At 42.3% G+C, this 25313-nt stretch overlaps 1 protein-coding gene across 4 annotated transcripts in view; it reads left to right on the forward strand.

The window, feature by feature from the left end:
- Positions 1-25313, forward strand: part of CEP55 (centrosomal protein 55) — a 39403-nt gene that overhangs the window by 4283 nt on the left and 9807 nt on the right. The window contains exons 1-5 of one of the 4 annotated variants that reach the window (XM_056529452.1): positions 2205-2338; positions 2435-2581; positions 9765-9965; positions 11772-11831; positions 25162-25306. In XM_056529452.1, the coding sequence (XP_056385427.1) occupies positions 2465-2581; positions 9765-9965; positions 11772-11831; positions 25162-25306 (523 nt within the window). In that variant the 5' untranslated portion in view covers positions 2205-2338; positions 2435-2464. Of the gene's footprint in view, positions 1-2145; positions 2339-2434; positions 2582-3790; positions 4070-9764; positions 9966-11771; positions 11832-25161; positions 25307-25313 lie in introns of those variants that run through there. The other 3 variants (XM_056529451.1, XM_056529453.1, XM_056529454.1) reach the window with 3 other exon arrangements.

Here is a 25313-nt window from a genome sequence, read left to right on the forward strand (position 1 = left end):
GTTTGGGATTTTTTTTACATTTACGTAATTTACTGTATGGGATAAATTGTTAGATTTTAATAGTTTGTACAATTACGCATTCAACGATACTAAATATGTTTATTTTTATTATGTTTACATGTTTTTATATAGGAAAAGGGGGTGATTTGAACGTTTAACATAAAAGGGGTTAATGTGTGTCTTTAAACTTACCGTATATACTCGAGTATAAGCCGACCCGAATATAAGCCGAGGCCCCTAATTTCACCCCAAAATCCCAGGAAAAGTTATTGACTCGAGTGTAAGCCTAGGGTGGGAAATACATCATCCCCCCCCCCACTGTCATCACCCAGACCCCCGTCATTAACACCCCCATCATCATCCCCCCTTCATCATCACCGCCTGTCATCATCCCACACCCCCCTTCATCATCCCCTTGTCATCATCCCACACCCCCCCCTTGTCATCATCCCCTTGTCATCATCCCACACCCCCCCTTGTCTTCATCCCCTTGTCATCATTCCACACCCCCCCCTTCATCATCTCCTTGTCGTCATCCTCTTGTCATCATCCCACACCCCCCCTTCATCATCCCACACCCCCGCCTGTCATCCCACCCCCCCCTTCATCATCCCCTTGTCATCATCACCACATGTTGTCATCATCATCACCGCTTGTCAATGTCTGATACAGTGGTCTTCAACCTGTGGACCTTCAGATGTTTCAAAACTACAACTCCCAGCAAGCCCGGGCAGCCATCGGCTGTCCGGGCTTGCTGGGAGTTGTAGTTTTGAAACCTCTGAAGGTCCGCAGGTTGAAGACCACTGCGGCCTTCGACATCATCCAGCCCCCTCTCACCCCATTTAGTTCTGTAATCACCTCTGCTCGGCGCTGGTCCGGTGCTGCAGGACTGTCCGTTGGGGAGGTCGTCCGGTGGGAAAGTGGTTCCGGGCTGCCATCTTCACCGGAGGGCCTCTTCTCCGCGCTTCGGGCCCGGAATAGAGGCGTTGCCTTGACGATGACGCAGAGGGACGTTGGTAATGAACAACGTGACGGCAACGTGACTATTCCGGGGCCGGGCCCAAAGCGCGGAGAAGAGGCCCACCGGTGAAGATGGCAGCCCGGAACCACTATCCCACGGGACAACCTCCCCAACGGACAGTCCTGCAGCACCGGACCAGCGCACCCTAACGTCCCGCCGAGCGGAGGTGAGTACAAAACTAAAGGGGGTGAGAGGGGGAGGGGGCTGGATGATGTCGAAGGCCGCAGTGGTCTTCAACCTGCGGACCTCCAGAGGTTTCAAAACTACAACTCCCAGCAAGCCCGGACAGCCGATTGCTGCCCGGGCTTGCTGGGAGTTGTAGTTTTGAAACTTCTGGAGGTCCGCAGGTTGAAGACCACTGAGGGCGGAGAGTTCACTCGAGTATAAGCCGGGGGGGGGGGGTGTTTTCAGCACGAAAAATTGTGCTGAAAAACTCTGCTTATACTCGAGTATATACGGTATTAAAACTTTTTTTTTTCACACTTTATTAGACTTTTAGGAGGAATCATCAGGATTCCTCATACAGATCAATAGAGTTCTATTGAACTCCATTGATCTCTGTGCTCTGCTATCCATTGATAGAGCCTAGTCCAGCCAGACTCTATCAATGACAGAGCCACAGACACCAGGGAATCACAGGTAAGCCCTTCGGCTACCTCCATAGTGGATTGCCCCCCACAATTGTGCTGGGGGGGGGGGGGCGGCGATCTAGCACACCAAGGAGCATTCACATGTCCCTTTTAGACGCCGCTGTAATCTAAAGGGTTAATAGCCAGCCGTGGAGATCGCTGCATGCTGGCTATTAGAGGCGGCCCCCGGCTACTGAGAACAGCCGGGGGCTGCAGAGTATGGAGCGGGCAGGAATTGGGAGCCCCCTCCATACAGACTGCTGAGCGCCGCTGCCCTTGTCAGGTCCGGCCCTGCTTGCCCGAAGCCGGGCTAAAGGCCGGAAAAATTCACCTGCCCGGAACTACATGTCCCGGGAGTCGGGCGATAGGAATTCCACATCCCTCAAGTACCCCTTTAATTTTACATGTAAATTGTATTGCCGGCTTCTCTGCTTGTTTGATACATGTAATGTTTGCGTTCATGAATTATGATTTGTTTCTTTTTTTCTTCTTTAGAACATTGTAAAATATACAAAGAAAAAAAATGAATTCCAGAAATGTTAATAACAAGTTGGGTCCTAGAGTGGCCCCCCCTAAACCAAATACTGATTTGGAAAAACTCAAGAAGGAAAATGCAATCTTGAAAAAGAAGTTAGAAGAGTCCGCCAAGTCTCAGCTGTCGGGGGCCGAGAGAAAAAGACTATTAGAGGTAATTCAGATACAGGGGCATGGTCACTTCTTGTTTAATTCTAATGCCCTATAATGGAACCTGATCTGTGTTCACAATATTCCTGTTCCTTTACAGAGATGTTAAGATGCGAGTGTATGGCATACAATGCATTCGGAAGGTCTTCCGTCCAGCCCTTTCACTTTTTTTCACATTTTGTTATGTTCAGGCCTTGTGTTACAAAAACAGAATTTTTGCAAATTGTTAAAGATGGAAAAACTGAAGGTTTGTATAAACATAAGTTTTCAGACCCTGTACTATGACACTTGAAATGTAGTTCTGCCCTTCCGCCCCTTACACCTTGACCAGTCACCGGTGGTAAATTTAGCTGATTGAACATGATATGGAAAGACGTAGCCCTGATTATAGGAGGTCTTGTAGCTGTCAATGTATATTAGAACAAAACAAGCCATGAGGATGAAAGGACTGCCTGTAAAGCTTAGGCTGGATTTGTGTGGAGGCACTGATCTGGAGAAGGGTACAGAACAAATCTACACTGGAAGTTCTCAAGAATGGCCTCCATAATTCTTAAATGAAAGACGTTTGGAACAACCAGGACTTTACTTTGAGCTGGCCGCCCAACTAAACTTAAGTAATCAGGGGAGAAGGGTCTTTGCAAGAGGTGACCAAGAACCCAATAGTCAATGGCTGAGCACCAAAGATCCTATGTGCAGATAGACACTTCCACTAGATTAACCATCACTGCAGCCTCCACCAATCTAGGCTTCATACCAGAGAGGCCAGAAAGAAGCATCTCCTCCTGTAAAGACACTGAAAAGCTGCGTTTAGTTTGCATGAATTCAATCAAAGAACTCTCCGATTGGGTGAAACAAGATTATGTGGCCTGATGGAATCAAGATTACACTTATTTTGGCCTCAATTCGAAGTATTTCTGGAGAAAACCAAGCACTGCTCATCACCTGCCCAATACCATCCCCACAGTGAAGCATGGTCATGGCAGCATCATGTGGTGTTTTTCAGTATCTGGGATAGTGAGACTGTTCAAAGTTGAGGGAACGCTGAATAGAGCAAAGTACAGAGCTATTTTTACACCGGTGGAAAACTTCTTAATCCGTCCAGTACTTATTAGCTGCTGAATACTACAGAGGAAATTATTTTCTTTTTGGAACACAGTGCTCTCTGCTGACATAACGAGCACAGTGCTCTCTGCTGACATCTATGTCCATTTTAGGAACTGTCCAGAGCAGCATATGTTTGCTATGGGTATTTTTTCCTACTCTGGACAGTTCTTAAAATGGACAGAAATGTCACCAGAGAGCACTGTGCTCGTGATGTCAGCAGAGAGCTCTGTGTTCCTCTGTAGTATTCAGCAGCTAATATGTACTGGAAGGATTAAAACATTTTAATAGAATTAATTTAAAAATCTGTTTAACTTTCTGGCACCAGTTGATTTAAAAAAATAAAAATAATAATAATTTCCACCACTTTAATGAACCAATGAATCCAGAGCCTTATGAGCCTCAGAATGGGCTGAAGCTTCACCTTCCAACAAGACAGTGACCCTAATCACACAGCAAAGGCCACACAGGAGCGGCTAAGGGACAACTCTTTGAATGTCGTTAAGTGTCCCAGCCAGAGTCAAATCAAACATCTTTGCAGCAACCTGAAAGTGGCTTCCACAGACCGTCCCCATCCAACCTGACAGAGCTTGAAGATCTGTAGAGAAGAATGGCAGAAAATCCCCAAATCCAGGTGTGTAAACCTTGTGGCCTCATCTCTAAGAAGACTGGATTCTGTAATCTCTATCAAAGGGGATTTAAAGGGGTACACTGGTGGAAAACTTTTTTTTTTTTTTTTTTTTTTTTAAATGAACTGGTGCCAGAAAGTTAAGATTTGTAAATTACTTCTATTAAAAAATCTTAATCCTTCCATTACTTAGCTGCTGAATACTACAGAGGAAATTCTATTATTTTTGGAACACAGAGCTGTCTGCTGACATCATGACCATAGTGCTCTCTACTGACATCTCTGTCCATTTTAAGAACTGTCCAGAATAGGAGAAAGTCCCCATAGCAAACATATGCTGCTCTGGACAGTTCATAAAATGGACAGAGATGTCAGCAGAGAGCACTGTGCTCGTGATGTCAGCAGAGAGGACGGTGTTCCAAAAAGGAAAGAATTTCCTCTGTAGTATTCAGCAGCTAATAAGTACTGCAAGGGTTAAGATTTTTTAATAGAAGTAATTTACAAATCTGATTTAAAAAATGGAAAAATAGCAGTCCTACAAGGTTAGGAAGAAATTTTAGAATAAGGCAGAATAGAGATAAATAAGAAAGGGAGTGTCTGATAATAAGATATAAAATATAATTACATTTATTGAATAATACTGTGAGGTCGGGGGCAGGGCTCTTGCCGCAGACAGCTCACTAAAATAGAATGGTAAAAGTTAGTTATAAACATTTAAAACATGACGTTAAAATAGTATTGCACTTAAACGGTGGGACAATGGTGGGGGTTTATAGGCCAATGTGTGTAATAGGATATGTCCAATAAACAGTTTTTGCAGCGCTGGAGGCTCGCAGTTACGAGCCCACTGAGTATACTTGTATGCGCAGTAGCGCTAAAGATCTATCCTCTAGACCCCGACGGCACAGGGACAAAGTACAAGAGGAAAAATAGATCAAAGTCAGGCACTTAGTGCCTCTTACCGGCTCCGGCGAAAGCAGTCATATGCGCAGAGCAGCGCTTAACGGTGATCCGGATTGATGCCTCTCAGCCCCGGCAGCATGGGGAAGGTGTAGGAGAGGTGAAGATGTCCGGTACAGATGGTTATTGCGTAGTCCGCTGGAAAAGGTAATGTTCGTTTGTAGCGTGTGGCAGCGCTGGAGGTCTTTGGTGTGGGATCCCTCTCTACCCTGATGGCGTGGGGAGAAGCTCAGAGGGCAGTAAAAGACCAATAGTGGTGGACATATTATCCAAATAGTCCCGACTTCTTGTGCAAAGGCAGTCTTGGACCATACACGTTTCGGGGAACAGCGTCCCCTTTTTCAATGGTGGATATGCAAAGACAGGCAATACTATATTTTAACGTCATGTTTTAAATCTTTATAACTAACTTTTACCATTCTATTTTAGTGAGCTGCCTGCGGCAAGGGCCCTGCCCCCGACCTCACAGTATTATTCAATAAATGTAATTATATTTTATATCTTATCAGACACTTCCTTTCTTTCTTATTTATCTCTATTTATTCTGCCTCATTAAAAATTTTCTTCCTAGCCTAGTAGGACTGCTATTTTTCCATTTTTTTAAATCCGTATATATTTGGCACATGGGTATGTGCAACGCAGTAGCCTCGGTTTAGGTCTCTTACATAGAGCTCCCACACTTGTACATTAATTTACAAATCTGTTTAACTTTCTGCCACCAGTTCATTTAAAAAAAATATATATTCCACCGGAGTACCCCTTTAACGACCACGGACGTAAATGTACGTTCAGGTTTGGCGGTACTTCACGCACCAGGACGTACATTTACGTACTGTGTATGGTTTTAGCTCCCCCCTGCCGTATGCGCTCCCGTATGGGAGAAAACGTAGTGTGAACCCAGCCTAATACAGATGGAACTGTAAGTGGTGTGAGGGAGTGCTCTCCTGATGACTAAAAATGAATACACAGTAACTAAATTGTGTGAAATGATATACGTGTCAATAGACTTGAGCTCTGTCTATATAGAGTGATCTACCTTTAAATGATCAGTCGCGCTGGTGCAAGCGATAGAGGTCCGAACGGCTGATGTGGTAAGCTGAGGGGGTGATGTTTCTGTGGTATAAAATGGGTTAATCAATCCGGTTATAATGAAAGGAGTGGTAAATGATTTCGGCAGTGTCGTTCTTATTAATACCTGTGTTGCTGAATCCGTATGGGTATTAAAGAGGAGAATGCTTGATACTGTATGCCTGCGTGGGCTCTCCCTGAGGGTGCTCCAGAGGTTGAAAATGCGAAAAAAGTCCCTTTCTACAGTTTCAACTCTGTATAATAAGCAATATAATGTTGTCACTGCTAAGTATTGCAGGCTAATGGATGTCCGCAAAACATATAAGTATTTTCATGAATAGCTGTTTGCTATTCTAGCACTGAGTGGCGTACCTGATGTGGCTCCCGCTGGTGTCTACTGCGCGATTATCGCTATTACGAGCCCTCAATGGTGGTGCTCCTGGAGTGGTTGACAGGTGTGGAATTGAAGTCCTGTCCGGGAATAGTTGTTTGTAATCCGGTTTTTAACAGATATTAATAAAAACCCGTACTTTTTAAATTTTACTGCGTCTTTTAGCCAGACTTGAGTGCATTTTTTAGATCTCACTATTAATATTTTTAATAACCAGGTAACTACGTACACATATTCTATACCAATCGACAGCAATTCCTTTATCCAGAGAGAGAGCTGCCACTTACCAATTTGGCTGAAGAACATCCCTAGAAGTCAATTTCTTAGGTTAAAAAGAAACTGTACAGAGGCAGCAAAATACAGTCAGGAATCTGAGGACCTAAAGAAAAAATTTATCAGTAAGGGATACAAAGAGGAAGATTTAAATCTAATCCAACAACAGGTTTTTGAAGCTGACAGAGATAAACTACTAATACCAAAAGATAAAACAACTGGAAAGAATGAGGACACAAATTGTAATACAAAAATCCCAATAATAATTCAATACAATAAACAAAGTTTGCTATTTCAAAAAAATAATCAAGAAACAAAAAAAGACATTCTACTGGAAGACAAAATCTTGGGGGGTACTATACCAAAAGTACCGACGTTTGTCTATAAGAAGGCCCAAAACATCGGAACCTTCATAGCACCCTCAATACAGAATAAAACAACAAAAAATAAGAGTAAAGAAGACATGTAATAATTTCTTGCCCCTAAGAAACGGCTTCTATCCTTGCAAAATGTGTAATGCATGCAAAGCCATGGATAACAAACATCCTACAACAATTGTTAAAAACAGTAAAGAATAAACAGAATATAAAATTAGAAGCCATATAAATTGTAAGACACAGGGAGTCATATAAGCAATTAGATGTCCCTGTGATAAAATATATGTGGGCAGAACCAAGAGGCAACTAGGTGTGCATATCAAAGAACATGCATATAATATACAACGGGGTTTTGAGGGTCACCCGTTATCTGCACACTATAAAACTATGCACAAACAATCAGTTAAAATGTCCCAATTTTTTGGATTGGAAAAAAATTACCCCCCACTGGAGGGGAGGTAATATTATTGCACAACTATCCAGAAGCGAAACCAAATGGATATTTAACCTCAACTCTTTAGCACCTCATGGTTTAAATGCAGAATTAGAACTGTTTGCATATCTGTAACCATTAGCAATGACACACTGATTATTACAATAATCCGGTTTGTAAGGGGTTAACATCGGAGACACGCCGCTATAAGAATGGACCATCAAACCACCAGCTCTATCCAGACGAAGGAGGCCGATAGTCTTCCGAAACGCGTCGATAGGTTTGTGGACCACAGAGGATACCGTAGTGACATCACTCAGATCCAAATCACCTCCACCTTAATCATCTAATAGCGAGCGTGCAGGTAGGTTGAGGCGCCACCGGCCGGGGCGCATTCCCACTGCCGCCAAACGCTCCTTTCAACCAACCGGATTACAAACAACTATTCCCGGACAGGACTTCAATTCCACACCCGTTCATCAATCCAGGAACACCCCCATTGAGGGCCCGTAATAGCGATAATCGCGCAGTAGACACCAGCGGGAGCCACATCAGGTACGCCACTCAGTGCTATAATAGCAAACAGCTATTCATGAAATTACTTATGTTTTGCGGACATCCATTAGCCTGCAATGCTTAGCAGTGACAACATTATATTGCTTATTATACAGAGTTGAACTGTAGAAAGGGACTTTTTTTGCATTTTCAACCTCTGGAGCACCCTCAGGGAGAGCCCACGCAGGCATACAGTATCAAGCATTCTCCTCTATAATACCCATACGGATTCAGCAACACAGCTCTTTAACAGGTATTAATAAGAACGACACTGCCGAAATCATTTACCACTCCTTTCATTATAACCGGATTGATTAACCCATTTTATACCACAGGAACATCAACCCCTCAGCTTACCACATCAGCCGTTCGGACCTCTATCGCTTGCACAAGCACGACTGATCATTTAAAGGTAGATCACTCTATACAGACAGATCCAACAGAGAAGTCCCACTGGGTTATGGGCTCTTACTAAATAAATCTCCAATCCCCTTCAGGAGGGGAAACCCCCCCCCCCCCCCTTTTTTCCGGGGAACAATGCCCTAACTTATAACCCAATTAAAATTTAAATTTTATTGTGATTTATTAAAATAACATGGAAAACGTGAAAATCAAATGTGGTGATTTTTAAAATTATCAGGAAATACAGGGTGTCTTCTAATAATGGCCCACTAGGTGGTGCTACAGTATGTTATGGAGTTCTTTTCCCCTATGCCGATTCACTACCGTTACATAGTCACTCCACACTTAAACACAGCCTGTATTCCTGTCTAAAAAGTGTATAGATGCTCTGTGTTTAAGTGTGGAGTGACTATGTAACGGTAGTGAATCGGCATAGGGGAAAAGGAGAACTCCATAACTTATACTGTAGCACCACCTAGTGGGCCATTATTAGAAGACACCCTGTATTTCCTGATAGTTTTAAAATCACCACATTTGATTTTCATGTTTTCCATGTTATTTTAATAAATCACAATAAAAGTTACATTTTAATTGGGTTATAAGTTAGGGCATTGTTCCCCGGAAAAGGGGGGGGGTTTCCCCTCCTGAAGGGGATTGGAGATTTATTTAGCTATATAGACAGAGCTCAAGTCTATTGACACGTATATCATTTAACACAATTTAATTACTGTGTATTCATTTTTAGTCATCAGGAGAGCACTCCCTTACACCACTTACAGTTCCATCTGTATTAACAGGATCTCTCCCTCCTTCTTCTACAGCATATACAGGTCAGTTTTAACTACATAGCTACAATCGATATGTGTCTGATTCAGCGCTTGCCAATTCAATAATATTTTTTGCTATATCCACTATATATTGGTGTGCATCAACAAGGGAGCACATCTATTGGCTTAGCAGCAGTCCAGCCAATGATCATATCCAAACCCATCCAGCGCTAGTGAATTTATGTATTCAGATTTGTAAATCACTTCTATTAAAAAATCTTAATCCTTCCAATAATTATCAGCTGCTGAAGTTGAGTTTATTGAGATATATATATATATATATATATATATATATATATATATATATATTTAATTTATTTCCCGGAATACCCCTTTAACCTCTGGTTATAGTTGTGATTGTATAGTTAGTGTTGTTTATATATAATAGTCACACCGTTTTATTCCTTGGGCACAGAAAATTCTTTACCTGGAAACCCAAATGGTGAAAGCTGAGGATGATAGGGCCAGAGAAGGTGAAGTAATACAAAATGTCAGTGATGCCCTTAATGCTAGGAATGAACAATTCTTCCTGATAGAGATGGAAGCCAAGCTACTGGAAGAAATCTCCACAGAGATCCGCCAGCGCCTCCCAGATGTTGTATCTCGTAAGGTTCAGGTACTCCCTGCAGTCTTGTGTGTCCTTCCATATCCTTTCATCTCAGTTTTCTAGGTAGTGCCGTACAGCATTATTGAAATCCACAATACAGTGCTAGTCTGGCTTGTGGCCGGTGCTTTATAAGAATACACACTACTAAGGAAACGGCATTACTGGATCTAAAGAGCACAGAAATATGGTGGTGTCACCTTTTGTGCGCTTTTCTGAACAGCAGCCCCAGTGTATTCAGGCCACTGCATAGGAAACAGTAGCCTAAAATAATGATTCATTTCAAGCTGTTTCCATAAAGAATAAGTGCATTAGAATTTTTTTTTTCTAATCAGAAAACCTCCAAATACAATGTAAATTTATCAGAGGGACAGATCCTGTATGTATGTAGTCAGGTGAGGAAGTGCCAGGTTATTTATGGTTACACCAGAGGGGCGGCGCTGTGTGCCTGCTTATCAGCAATCATAAAACCATGTACTGTAGGAGGATCTTATGCTGTGAAAATTAATAGAAGTAAAGAGCTGAATACATCAGTGACTGTGTGAACATACCCTATACTCAGCAGATCATTTGCAGAAAATGTGCAGCGTTTCTACGCAAAAACAAAACAATGCATATAAAATCCATTGTAGATCTTCAAGAAGTTTACTAGATGACTTTGTGTTTATGACCCATCCTGAAGGTAAGGGGCATTTTATGGTAGCGGGGTATCATTACACAAATACAGAAGTTTATTAAAATTTGCATATGTAAATGAGTACAGTCAGATTGTGTTATGTGAAGTGAAGCTTACATCAAAACACTTTACAAATCCCTTTAGAATGTGTTTCTGTAGCAGCTTAGCTTCTTATTCACAGGATAGGGGATAAGTTAGTTTTTACTAGAGTTCTCCTTTAAGCATATGTCTGCACAAGGGAAACCTGTCGTCGGTATGCAGAGTACAAATCTGTACATTTACTTTTATGTCTGCCTGGAGAAATAAAGTTCTACCACAAGATGGCGACATTTCACTATCTCTGGACTGAGGTTCTCCATAGGAGGGCAGAGAATGAGATGTTATAATAAATATAGATGATTACAGTGCAATAAACCACAGGAAATATTTACCCACCTTTGCTATGTTATGTGGCCATACACCTTAGATCGCTGTCATTGGCCAATAGCTATTTCTCCAAAGCTCCCTATACACTATGCACATTTTTTCTACAGGCATATTGAAGTCCAACTTCTTGATATAGTTCTCTTTTGGTGGTGGTGGTAGTGGGGGGGGGGGGGGGGGGGAGGGGAGTCAGAATAGAGAGTCAGAATATACCCATACACAGATAATCAGCCGCTGTATTGGCAGCTTTTAGGAAAATATTTATGGGCATATGGTAACAATCTCAACAGCTGACCAATATCTTTACTCTACTCTTCAGAATAGACTAAGAGCCATGTATTTGGTGCTCATTAGCCGAAGGCTGTCCGGGCATGCTGGGACTTGTAGTTTTGCAACAGCTGGAGGCACGCTGGTTGAGAAACACTGTTAGGGTGTGTTCACAGGATTTGTAACTGCAGTTAAGAAGCTGTGCTCAGTCATTTAGTTTACATTGAAATCTGCAGCAGAAAATCCTGCGCATCAAATCTGCGTACGTGTGAACGTAACCTTACAGTGTAATAGGGCAGTAAGAGTTTCCGGCTGGAGGAGTCTTATTGGTTTTTTACCAATACATGTCCCTGCTGTTATTGATGTTGTTTGCTTCATGTGTTACACCAGGGAAATAAAATGGTTCTTTATGAGAGATGAGCACTTATCTATATTTTTTTATTTTTTGTTAGGATCCACCCAAGACAGAAAATATGGTGAATGTTCATATCCTGGAGGCACAGTTAAAAGATGTGAGTATTTGATGTTGGTTTGTGGCCAGTCTATGGAATTCAAGCGCATTAAAGGAAATGTTATGAAAATTGAAAAAACAAACAAAATATGATTTGTGGGACAGCTATATGAAGAGCAGTGCCTCTCAAGCAGGGACCTAGTCATGTGAAAAATCATGCTGCTTTTCTTGTTGAATTGGGCCTCTTAACTCTTGAAGTCTCAGAATCTGTGGAAGAGCTGGTACAGGTTCTCTTGCTGGCTACCCTGATTGAAGAGTGTTTGTGACACATCCCTGCATGGGTCTACTTTCTACTGTTGCTGTTCACTTATAGAGTAGAGAGACAAGGATCGCCACAAGCCCGGGAGTGAACAGGGCTATGACATCACAAGCTCCTGGCGTTCGGATCAGTTTGTTTCAAACGCTGAGCAGCGGAGTACCCCTTTAAGGACAATGAAAGTTAATGTGGTGCCTGGTACTTAATGCACCAGGACGTACATTTATGTACTCTTCATTTACGTACTCTTCATAAAGCGAGCGCAGGAGCTGTGCTCACTTTATGCACATCAGGTCCTGGCAGCTATCAGTAGCCAGTGACTTGCCAGTAATGGTGGACTTAGCCTGATGGAGTCAAAAGTGAGAACCAAGTAAACAAAAACTTTGACATTTTGGCTCCATGAATCTCCAACCTTCTGAGAACTTGCAGTTGATCCTCAAAAAGTGAGTGGACTAACCAAAACACAGAAATTCTGATAAGCTCAAAGCACTAAATAGGTGAGAATGGGTTATCAGTTTGGCTGAGAAGCTGATATCCAGCATGTCAGGGTGAAATCTTGAAAAAGAAGGGTCAACACTGTAAATATTGAGGCCCAGATTTATCAAACTGTTAGAGCGAAAAAATTTTATATTGTTTTTTTTTTTTCCCACAGCTCAGCTTTCACTTTACCAGAGCTCGTTAGCTGAGCTGTGATTGGTTGCTGGGGGAAAATCACTCTATTTTTCTCACTTGGTTGGATAAGTCTGGGCCTGAGCCTTTGCATAAACTTGATGTATAAAAACTACAAAAAAGTTCCAAAATGCTTATAATTGTACTTCAGTAACCATAGAAACTGCTGACTGAGATTTAAAATCACTGAAGCAGCAAGCTTTGTGAAAACCAAAATTTTGTGTCAGTCTTAAAACTATTGGCCAAGTAGGTTCATTTCTAATATTTTAAATTTTTACATATAATATGTAATGTCCCAGTACAGGATATAACCCTGTACAGTACTTAGGCCCTGTCAGGTTGAGTCCCTCAGTGTCCTGGGGGCTCTCCAGCAGTGCTTCCCCCATAATGAAGTTGGTGTTACTATGTCTAGCCAGTACAAGGTTATGTATTATGTGTATATAAAGTATAAAGGACCTTTGGAGGACCAATGTAAATGTCTAATGGACCTTTGGAGTTTTCACATGTTACTCAAAGAGCACAAGTAAAACACAGGACCTGCAGCTTGACCTATGTGCTTCTTGCTCAGCCCCATTTATAAGAGGGGAGGCCAATACAATCTCTCTTACACCATCACTCCTGCTGAAGAACAGCAAAGCGCAGACATCACAGATCATGTGTCCAGTACACCAGGAGGCCATAAAGCCTGCACACCAGCCACATTGTCATTAAGTCAACTCATCTATGTCTGCTGTCTCTATCAAAGTCAAGTCAATTATAGTCAGTGGCTGTATTGAAGTCTGACCCAAAAGTACTGCAAGTCCCAGCAAGCTGCAAGACCCTTTCTGTGTTACTGGTCGACTCTCTGGGATTCTGGCCTAGCTGTAAAGACTTTAATAACTGTCTAACCTCAGTAAAGCTACCGTTGACCCTTACCTGGTCTATTGCCCTGCCTAACCTAGGGACAGCGGTGCTACCGTTTGGGTGGTGACCGTAAAAACCACTCTGGCATCACGAACATCAGGGGTTGTTCCTGCCCCTGGGCTACACAATCTGCCCCATCCACCTACACCTTTCACACCCCGTGGTCACTCCACAACTTTGGCGTCACCACAAATAGTTAATTTTCTACAGATTTATAGATTTCAGTTAAATATATGCCCCCCACAGACTATTTCCTTGCCTGTTATTCTCCCGTTTAGTACAGTGTGGCCTATGCAGTAAATTAAATAGTTAAATTAAGTTATATGTAACCAAGGTATGGCCATGTGTACTGGCACTGGAAAATATAGCACACATACCAAAGTTTTTATAAGTACAGGTGTTAAGTCACAAAATGCTGAATTGCATATGTAATCCTGTTTTTACAGGCCACAATTTTCTTGTTTAACTAACAAGATAAACAATGGATATTAACTATATTTGAATTTTGTTTCTCTTTTGTTACATCTATGGTGATTTTATAGAATGAAAAACAACAATTGTCACATATAGAATAGGAAATTGTACAGATTTATACTGGTTTCTATCTGTACAGGAAATTCCTTTCTATATATAATAATAATAATTAATAATAAAAACCCTGCAGCTTGTGGCGTTGCTATTAACAGCAATGCAGCCAGCACCGAATTCCTCCAAAATTTTGGTGGAAATTTATTGGCACAATTTTTGCAGCAAAGCAATGGGATGCTGCTGTATAGTCAAACCTATTTAAAAATATAAATTGTGGTAGTTAAAGAAATCCCCTATCTGAAGGAGGATAAGTTATGGATCGCGGGGGGTCCGACCACTGGGAACCCCTGTGATCTCCTGTTCGGGGCCACCGCAGTCCTCAGGAAGGGGGCATTCTGTCCCCGCATGACGTTGCGGCCGACACGCCCCCTCCATGTAACCCATAGAGATACATGGAGGCGCCGTGTTTGCTGTGGCTTCCTACTGAGGACGGCACAGCGCTTCCTGTGGACTGCCGCGGCCCCGTACAGGAGATCGCGGGGGGTTCCCATCAGTCGGACTCCCGCGATCTATAACTTATCCCCTATCATTCGGATAGGGAATAAGTTATATCCCACTACAGTACTCCTTTAGGGCCCGTTCACACAGGCGGATCCACAGCATATTTTTTTATCTCTCTATGGGGGACAGTTATCATTGCATTTAGAACTTATTTTTTGCTTACAATCAGCACATGCACCAAAACTTAACGCAGTAAGCAAAAAAGATACAAACGATCTTGCAAAAGTCAATTTTAGTCTTCAATTATTGTTTAACCCCTTAAGGACGCAGGACGTAAATGTACGTCCTGGTGAGGTGATACTTAATGCACTAGGACGTACATTTACGTCCTGTGCATAACCGCGGGCATCGGAGCAATGCCCATGTCATGCGCGGCTGATCCCGGCTGCTGATCGCAGCCAGGGACCCGCCGGCAATGGGCGAGGCCCGCGATCTCGCGGGCGTCCGCCATTAACCCCTCGGGTGCCAGGATCGATACAGATCCCGGCATCTGCGGCAGTGCGCGATTTGAATGAACGGATCGCCCGCAGCGCTGCTGCGGGGATCCGATCATTCAGAACGCCGCACGGAGGTCCCCTCTCCTTCCTCCGTCCGGCTCCCGGCGGCTCCTGCTCTGGTCTGTGATCGAGCAGACCAGAGCAGAAGATCACCGAAAACACTGATCTGTTCTATGTCCTATACATAGAACAGAACAGTATTAGCAATCATGGTATAGTCCCCTATGGGGACTATTCAAGTGTAAAAAAAAAAATGTAAAAGTAAAAAAAAAGTGAAAAGTCCCCTCCCCCAATAAAAAAGTAAAACGTCAGTTTTTTCCTATTTTACCCCCAAAAAGCGTAAATTTTTTTTTATAGACATATTTGGTATGGCCGCGTACGTAAATGTCCGAACTATTAAAATAAAATGTTAATGATCCCGTACGGTGAACGGCGTGAACGGGAAAAAAAAAGTCCAAAATTCCTACTTTTTTAATACATTTTATTTAAAAAAAATTATAAAAAATGTATTAAGTTTTTTATATGCAAATGTGGTATCAAAAAAAAGTACAGGTCATGGCGCAAAAAATGAGCCCCCATACCGCCGCTTATACGGAAAAAGTTATAGGTCATCAAAATAAAGGGATTATAAACGTACTAATTTGGTTAAAAAGTTTGTGATTTTTTTTTAAGCGCAACAATAATATAAAAGTATATAATAATGGGTATCATTTTAATTGTATTGACCCTCAGAATAAATAACACACGTCATTTTTACCATAAATTGTACGGTGTGAAAACGAAACCTTCCAAAATTAGCAAAATTGCGTTTTTCGTTTTTAATTTTCCCACAAAAATAGTGTTTTTTGGTTGCGCCATACATTTTATGATATGAGTGATGTCATTACAAAGGACAACTGGTCGCGCAAAAAACAAGCCCTCATACTAGTCTGTGGATGAAAATATAAAAGAGTTATGATTTTTAGAAGGCGAGGAGGAAAAAATTAAAACGTAAAAATTTAATTGTCTGAGTCCTTAAGGCCAAAATGGGCTGAGTCCTTAAGGGGTTAAAGTGAATTATTAAAGAAAATGTTATTGTTTTCTAATCATAATCCCAACAGCACCACATGAGATTGCCCCCATTCATCCTATAGGAACAGGAAGCACAGAAGAGGTTAAAAAGGCCCCCCCCCCCCCTTATAACCCCTCAGTGTTTCCTGTTCCTATAGGAAGCATAGAGGTTGTACCTCCTGGTCTCGTGACTGGCGATGGGATCAGCGTTTCTTTGTATGCCAGACTGTGCAGGGTGGCGTCTTTCGGGTCCCCCTCCAAAATCATTCCCACATTCTTCAAAATCAGATTTTGAAGTTCTGGGATCGCTGTCAATTCTCTCTAGAGGAGATGATCACCCTTCCTCAAGTAAGGAAGTCTCTGCTGTGATGGTTGAAATCGGAGAACTTAACAAAAGGGGTCTCTTGGATTCCTACCCTGATGATCGCCATCACTACAGAAGCCAGTCTGAAAGGCTGGTGTGCCCAGGTGAGCATTCACTTGTTCCAGGGGATCTGGTGATGAAAGGACCAGTCTTCAATCATCAAATTACAGAGAACTAAAAGCAGTTGAAGGCAGCATTCGGGGATACCACGTGAAAATCTACTCGGACAATACCACCACGGTGGCTTTTGTGAATGATCAGGGGGGGTACAAGACACAAAACCCTTTAGGACCTAGCAAAGAAGTTGTTTACCTGGGCGGAGGACAAGATATTCTCCATTACTGCTGTTCACTTGAAAGGGGCAGAGAACGTTCAAGCAGACTATCTAAGCAGACACTGGATGCATCTGGGAGAGGGAATTATATTCCCAAATCTTCGATCTCCTAGTATCAAAATGGCGTTGTCCAGAAGTCGATCTATTTGCCCGAAGAAAAAATCGGTGAGTTAGTCGTTTCTTTTGTCTTTGTCCGAAGGATTTTCCAGACTGGGTGGATGACTTGCAGCAAGAATGGACTTTCAAGATAACATTTGCCTTGCCTCCATTCCTGCTAATATCGTGGGTTCTGCAGAAAATCCGTCAGGGAAAGTGGTGGATAATTTTTATTTGCCCAAAACTGGCCAAAAAAAGGATTGTTCACGCTTCATCAACTTTTGATAGACCATCCTTTCCCACTTTTGCTAAGAGAAGAACTTCTCTCCCAGGGCCCTCTTCTTTTACAAGGGATTGCAGAATCTACAATTGATGGCGTGGCTTTTAAAAGGTCAATTCTAACCCAAATAGGACTCTCTCAAGAAGTCATAGAGACTCTGCTCATGAGTAAAAAAAAAAAAATCTTCACTTCAGAAATTTACTGGAAATAATGGAGAAAGAGAGTTTGTATCCTGGTGTGGCTCATATCCTCCGGACATTTTCAAGCCAAATATTGCTCAGATTCTAAATTTTTTGCAGGGAGGTTTCAATAAGGGTCTATTCCTAAGTATCTTACATGGGCACTGTCAGATACAAAAACTTTTGATATGTTGTAAAGCATGCAAAACCAATAGGTTTTGCAATTGCTTTCATTAGAAAATGTTTCAGTATTTCATACTGAAAAAGCCAGTCAAACAACTACCCCCCTCCCCCCCCCCCCACCCGCCTGCTTGGACACATAATAGTCCTGCTGTGTCCATGCGTAATCACCTATGTCATGGACCAACTTCCTTGATTGACAGCTGTGAACGCAGGACTCTTTGCTGGAGGAAATATTCTCCCACTGTCAGCTTGTGTCCCGCTACTGTCAGTGAGGACAAGCTGGGAGTTGTCATTTTGCTAATGCTAGGGGAGATGTGAGCAGACAGCATACTGAGGGAGGGGGCGGAGACCTGCACAGTGAAGCCACGCCCCCTCCCTCTGAGGAATTCAGACTAGTGAGCTGAATTAAAAGTGTAATAAAAAAATACAGGTGCTAGACACATAAAAATTTGATGTACATGGTGCTGAGGGATATACTAAAAAAAAAAATTTTTTTGTTTGATCTGATGGGTATAAAACACAAGGATAGCGTGCTCAACCTAATAATGACCACATGGGTGCTACCAACGTCATGGACAAATATATATAGAAAACAAACAAGAAAAAAATTAGCAAGGCAAAGGGAGGTGCACACCAATTGTAATGCAAACAATACTTTATTATATATATCACAGTAGCCTCACACAATTAAAGCGGGGGGGGGGGGGGGGGGAGATTGTCAGCGAAATCGCGCGGGCGTTCTGCGGTGATTCCGGTCATTCGGGTTAGTGGTGACCCGATGACCCGGAACTAGATGGTGTTCGGCGGTCTACGATACACCGCCAATCACCTGCCATTGCTGGGGAGAGGTGACAATACTGTCACCTCCCCAGCAACGCTACTATTGGCTGGCGATCGTTACGGCAGGCAGAGGAGGGGTTAACGGTCCCTTCCCGCTGCTGCACCCGCTCTCTGTGTTCAGTCAGCGGGTGCAGCAGTGAGGAGAAGACCGTGGATCCCCCCCTCAGAGCTCCAGAGCCCCCTCAGGAGCCTTAGAATAAGGACAGCGGATTTAATAAATGCAGGGACAGGTAGGATTCAATAAAGTAAAAAAAGGGTCCCCAAGGGTCCTATTAGGGTCTGATCCCTGACCCCGGGTCCTATTAGGGGTTCAGGGAGCTGCGTTTGCCACCCTTTTTTTATTTTTTTAGTCGCAGCTTTTTTTTTTTCCTATTACTGTTATCACACTTTTTACACCAAGCACCACACACTACATACTTCCCTATCCACCCCGCCCCCCCCCCCCCCCCCCCCCGCCACCGTAGAAAAAAGGCGATGGCCCGCCGGGCATTTTCGGCAGCGGAGGCTTACGCTTTTTTAGCCTCAGAATCTGCCAGTGAGGACGAGGAAGATCCTACATTTTTGTGTTCTTCCTCCTCATCATCTAGTAGTGATGATGAGTCCCCTGTACGGCAGCGGAGACGCCGCCAGGCGAGGCCACGCACCCCCCATGAGAGTGACCCAGTGGCCGACACTAGTACGAGGCTTCCTAAACACTAGGCACTAGACACTAGGCTTCCTAAATGCGACATGTCCCCCCCATTTCAGCAAAATTTGCAAATGTGACTCCTTCTCTTCTGAGCATTGTAGCGCTCCCGTAGTGCATTTGACGTCCACTTATAGGGTACTTCCATACTTAGTAGAGATGGGGTCACAAATTTTGGGGGGGTATTTTCTGCTATTAACCCTTGCAAAAATGTGAAATTTGGGGGGAAACACACATTTTAGTGAAAAAAAAAATTACATTTTTTTAACATCTGCAAAAGTCATGAAACCCCTGTGGGATATTAAGGCTCACTTTATTCCTTGTTACGTTTCTCAAGGGGTCTACTTTCCAAAATGGTATGCCATGTGGTTTGTTTTTTTGCTGTTCTGGCACCATAGGGGCTTCCTAAATGCGACATGCCCCCCGAGCAAAATTTGCTCTCAAAAAGCCAAATTTGACTCCTTCTCTTCTGAGCATTGTAGTTCGCCCGTAGTGCACTTCATGTCAACTTATGGGGTACCTCCATACTCAGAAGAGATGGGGTTCTAAATTTTGGGGGGTATTTTCTGCTATTAACCCTTGCAAATATGTGAAATTTGGGGGGGGAAACACACATTTGTGACATTTTTTTAAATTTTTTTACATATGCAAAAGTCGTGAAACCCCTGTGGGGTATTAAGGCTCACTTAATTCCTTGTTACGTTCCTCAAGGGGGTCTAGTTTCCAAAATGGTATGCCATGTGTTTTTTTTTTTTTTTTTTTTGCTGTTCTGGCACCATAGGGGCTTCCTAAATGCAACATTCCCCCCAAAAATCATTTCAGAAAAACGTACCGTACTCTCCAAAATCCCCTTGTCGCTCCTTCGCTTCTGAGCCCTCTACTTTGCCCAACGAACACTTTACATAGACATATGAGGTATGTGCTTACTCGAAAGAAATTGGGCTACAAATAAAAGTATAAATTTTCTCCTTTTACACCTTGTAAAAATTCAAAAATTTGGTCTACAAGAACATGCAAGTGTAAAAAATGAAGATTGTGAATTTTCTCGTTTACTTTGCTGCTATTCCTGTGAAACGCCTAAAGGGTTAAAACACTGACTGTCATTTTGAATACTTTGGGGGGGTGCAGTTTTTATAATGGGGTCTTTTATGGGGTATTTCTAATATGAAGACCCTTCAAATCCACTTCAAACCTAATAGTGAATAGTGAGTTTGAAAATTTTGCGGAAAATTGCTGCTGAACTTTGAAGCCCTCTAATGGCTTCCAAAAGTAAAAACTTGTCAATTTTATGATGCAAACATAAAGTAGACATATTGGAAATGTGAATAAAAAAAAAAATTATTTGAAATATCCATTTTCCTTACAAGCAGAGAGCTTCAACGTAAAAAAAAAAATGCAAAAGGATGCAAGTTACCACAAAAATTTACCGCTATGTTAATGTAGAATATGTCACGAAAAAACATTCTTGGAATCAGAATAACTAAAAGCATTCCAGAGTTAGGCTGGGTTCACACCACGTTTTTCATATATGGTAACCGTATACGGTTTTCCGCAAAAAAACGTATACGACCGTATCCGAAACCGTATGCATAGAGAATGCATTGTAAACCGTATTCCAAATGTTGTGTATGGTTGCATCCGTTTTGCCTCGGATACGGTTTTGCCGATTTTTCAACCGTAGGCAAAAACGCTGTCGACCACGTTTTTGCCTCCGGTTGGAAAACCGTATGCGGTTCTTTTAACATTGCTGTCTATGAGAACCGTACACAGAATTTCAGAATACGGTTGTATACGGTTTTTCTAATCCGTTTTTGGAGTTGACACATTGGCGCAGATTGGAATTTCAATAGAACAATAGTAACTTTATTAAATTGCTGGAAAACTGATTCCAACAAAATAGCAAAACCGCGCTCAAAAACTGATGCAAACGGATAGAACCGTACGGGGAAAAACCGTATACGTTTTAATTTGGAGTCATACGGTTGTATAAGGTTGCATACGGTTTTTGCCATACGTTTTTTAGCGGAAAACCGTATACGGTAACCGTATTTGAAAAACGTGGTGTGAACCCAGCCTTATTAATGTTTAAAGTGACAGTGGTCAGATGTTCAAAAAACGCTCTGGTCCTAAGGTGTAAATGGCCTGGTCCTTAAGGGGTTAAAATATCCATACCAATAATATAAATAAATACAACGAAGTACAAAATAGCAGCTATATAGTCAAATGTCGGTGTACAAAATATGCACAGACAAGAGAGGATGAGAATACGTCACGCTATCATCAGTGAGAACGGGTGTGTGTCCCCCCCCCCCCCCCCCCCCCCCCAAAGAAAAAGGTTCCCACGCGTTCTGTCACTCCAAGTGACTTCCTCAGGGGTGCACAGGTACGCTTTAAAGGAACAAGGTACAGATATCGGCATTGGATGCTTTTTTGACCCCTGCATTGCTAATCATAAATAGATGAAGTGTTTTCTCTCTGCAATTTCTAGAATTAGACCTAGGATTACTAATCGTTCTCCTCCATGGGACTTGAATCTAATTTTGTCAGAACTAAGGAACCATTTGAACCTCTTCAAAATACCAATCAAACTACTTACCTGGAAGGCGGTGTTCTTGGTGGCCATAACAGCAGCTAGGCGTGCAAGTGAGCTTCAAGCCTTATCAGTAAACTAACCTTATCTGACAATTTTGGATGACAGAATCATTCTCAAATTGGATCCGGCTTTTGGTAACACGTTTTCATAGATCACAGGACATTATTCTTCATACCTTTTGCCAATCTCCAAAAAATGAAAAAAAGAGAACTTTTTATGCTTTAGATGGGAGAAGAACTATTCTTCACCATCTTCTTCAGGTCACCAAAGAATAGAGAAAAGGGCATAACTAGGGCAAAAAAAAGCTACGAATTGCACTATTTCAAGATCGGTCAAGTCAACTATTTCTGAAGCTTACTAGAGCCATGGTGTCTCCTGGGCTGAAAAATCATCAGTGTCCTTAGAGCAGATATGTAGACCAGTGACCTGGTCCACTCCTAACACCTTCTTCAAACATTACAAGCTTAATGTGGCTTTGTCTCAAGAATTGGCCTTCGGATGTTAAAGGGGTACTCCGGTGAAAACCTTTTTTCTTTTAAATCAACTGGTGGCAGAAAGTTAAACATATTTGTAAATTACTTCTATTAAAAAATCTTAATCCTTCCAGTACTTATTAGCTGCTGAAGGCTACAGAGGAAATTCCTTTCTTTTTGGAACACTGATGACATCACAAGCACAGTGCTCTCTGCTGACATCTCTGTCCATTTTAGCAACCATGCATAGCAGATGTATGCTAAGGGCAGCATCGTGGCTCAGTGGTTAGCACTGCTGCCTTGCAGTGCTGGGGACTTGGGTTCAAATCCCACTAAGGACAACAATAAATAAATAAAGCATTATTATTATTCTAATAACGTCAGCAAAGAGCACTGTGCTTGTGTTGTCATCAGAGAGGATTCCAAAAAGAAAATAATTTCCTCTGTAGTATTCAGCATCTAATAAGTACAGGAAGGATTAAGATTTTTTTAATAGAAGTAATTTACAAATATGTTTAACTTTCTGCCACCAGTTGATTTAAAAGAAAAAAGGTTTTCACCGGAGTACCCCTTTAAGTGCTACAAGCTGTTGTCCCTCCCTAGACATCATTTATCTGGTATGTCTCATGGTGCTGTTGGGATGATTAGAAAAGATGGAATTATGACTTACCGATAATTCGCTCCCTTAAGTTAAGCAATTTAAGTAATTTATAATCACTCAGGGGTTATCCGGGGAGGGGCCTTTTTAACCTCTTCTGTGCTTCCTGTTCCTATGGGGGCAATCTCATGTGGTGCTCTTGTGATGATTCAAGAAAACGATTTATCGGTAAGTCATAATTCAATCTTTTTGCTTACGTGCACCAAATTTTGTAACCCTTCATGCTGATATAATAAATATGTTGCAGGTAAGCAAACTCAAAGCAAAAATAAATGACTTCAAAACTCTTAAGATAGCAATGATAAATGTCCACATCTGCCACTGTGGGGGGGGTGGAGCTTACTAAACATTGATTTATGGTTTGTCCATAGATCATATGGAATTATATAGTAAATGTCATGTGATCAGTCCTGGTAATCTCCTTTTTTAAATTAGTGATTTTGCTTATCCAGATGTGAATTTGGCAGACCGTCCCTCAGTCCATGATTTCTAGGTTACTACTTGCATAAACTTAATGCATAAGTTGATGCAGATGCCTTTGCTCTCTCTGGCATGGATTTTCGGGGGTACACGTGGGTGGCTGTACTGTCCTACAATACCTTAATGTTTGTCATCATTTAATTGAATCACCTGCCTTGAAATCAATCATTTTCCTTTGTGTATAATCATATTTACACAGTGTCAGTGCCCGGTATTATGCCTTCTACAGAATCCATTACCTGCAGTCTGTCCACTCAATGCTCACGTTTCTGCATACACACAGCAGATGCTTTGTATAAGTGTTAAATGTCAATGAGAAGCGCCAATACAGTAAAAGGATATTACCCTTCATCATGTGATCCGTGCAGCTCATTATGAAGCTCAATCACTATAGACGTTGTGTCGCTGGTTTGTGTATATCCCCGGTAATATAAAGACTTGTGATAAGCCGTCCAGCTGTTACCTGCACAGTCTTTACCCGCTAATGGTGCATAATTATAAAGCTTGGATATCCTGCTAATTTATTGTCTGTAGTGAAGGCTAAAGCTGCAGACACTGACATGGTGGAACAGAAAACATCACTATATTATAGCTGATCCATGGACACAGGAGCCATACAGGCTTCCCAGTGTGGAACACAGACTGGCCATACATATAGGTACTTCTAGAAAAAAAATTTTTAGTTGACTAATCTCTGTACATGTGAAGTTCATTAGAACCTGATGTATAGAATCTGACAGAAAAATACTCTGTATACCTCTCGTGCACTGAAGAAGCCATTCACTTGTATGGACATTGTATTATGGCGCGAGCACCAATATCAGATCAGTCACAACACAGCAAGTCAGGTAGTGGTTGTGCCTGGAATTGCAGTCAGCTCAGTGCTAGGTAACAGATCCCCAACAGTTTGATAACACTTAGGTTGGGTTCACACTGGAGAATTTCTGAGCGGAATTGCGTTTTGAAATTCACGTGCAGCAGAGTCCCATTGCTGGCAATAGGATTCTGCTGCACTGTGCACTGCGGGTTTTTTCAAACAGACTTTCCACCTGGAAAAATTCCACCTGAACATTGTACTCGCCGTTACCAGAAAAAAAAAATGCATGTACTTCCACCACTCCCCCTGTGCCTCTGGTTACCTTGTCCAGTCCTCCTTTGCAGTCTTTCCTGTTTCATGTGGTGGATCCATCACACTGCAGCACAGCTTGTTGCCAGCCACAGCAATGTCCTGCCTGGGCCAGTGATTGGCTGAGCAGCAGTGTGACGGATTGGGTCCCGGCTCCAGGAAGATCACAATGGAGGATGGGAGCAGGATACCTGAGGCATCGGGGTAGAAACAGGAGGTAAGTCTGAAGGCTTCATTGAAGATGCTGTGCATCTTGTTCACTACTGGGTGATTCTTATAAATCTGAAATGTTCATGCGGAGATATACAGTGTGAGGGAGATTTATCAAAACCCATCCAGAGAAAAATTTGCCGAGTTGCCCATAGCAACCAATCAGATCACTTATTTCATTTTGCAGATGTCTTATTAAAAACTAAAGCTTTCTGGTTGCTATGGACAACTCGGCACATTTTCCTTTGGGCAGGTTTTAATAAATCTCCCCCCTATCTCCACCCATTTTAGTAGGTTAATTTTTGAACAGCATTGTCTGATGTATAACTTACTACCATTTGTCTTTCCTGTCTTCTTGTCATTTAGGCCTTGGAAAAGAACCAGCAGTGGTTGGTGTATGACCAGCAACGTGAGGCGTATGTGCAAGGGTTAATGGCTCGCCTAGCTGATCTGGAGCAACAAGCTGCCAACACCATGAAAACTCAACCAGCAAAAGAGAGCAACTTGGAAGGTAGGGT

Source organism: Hyla sarda, chromosome 7 (assembly GCF_029499605.1).
Source record: "Hyla sarda isolate aHylSar1 chromosome 7, aHylSar1.hap1, whole genome shotgun sequence".
NCBI lineage: Eukaryota > Metazoa > Chordata > Amphibia > Anura > Hylidae > Hyla > Hyla sarda.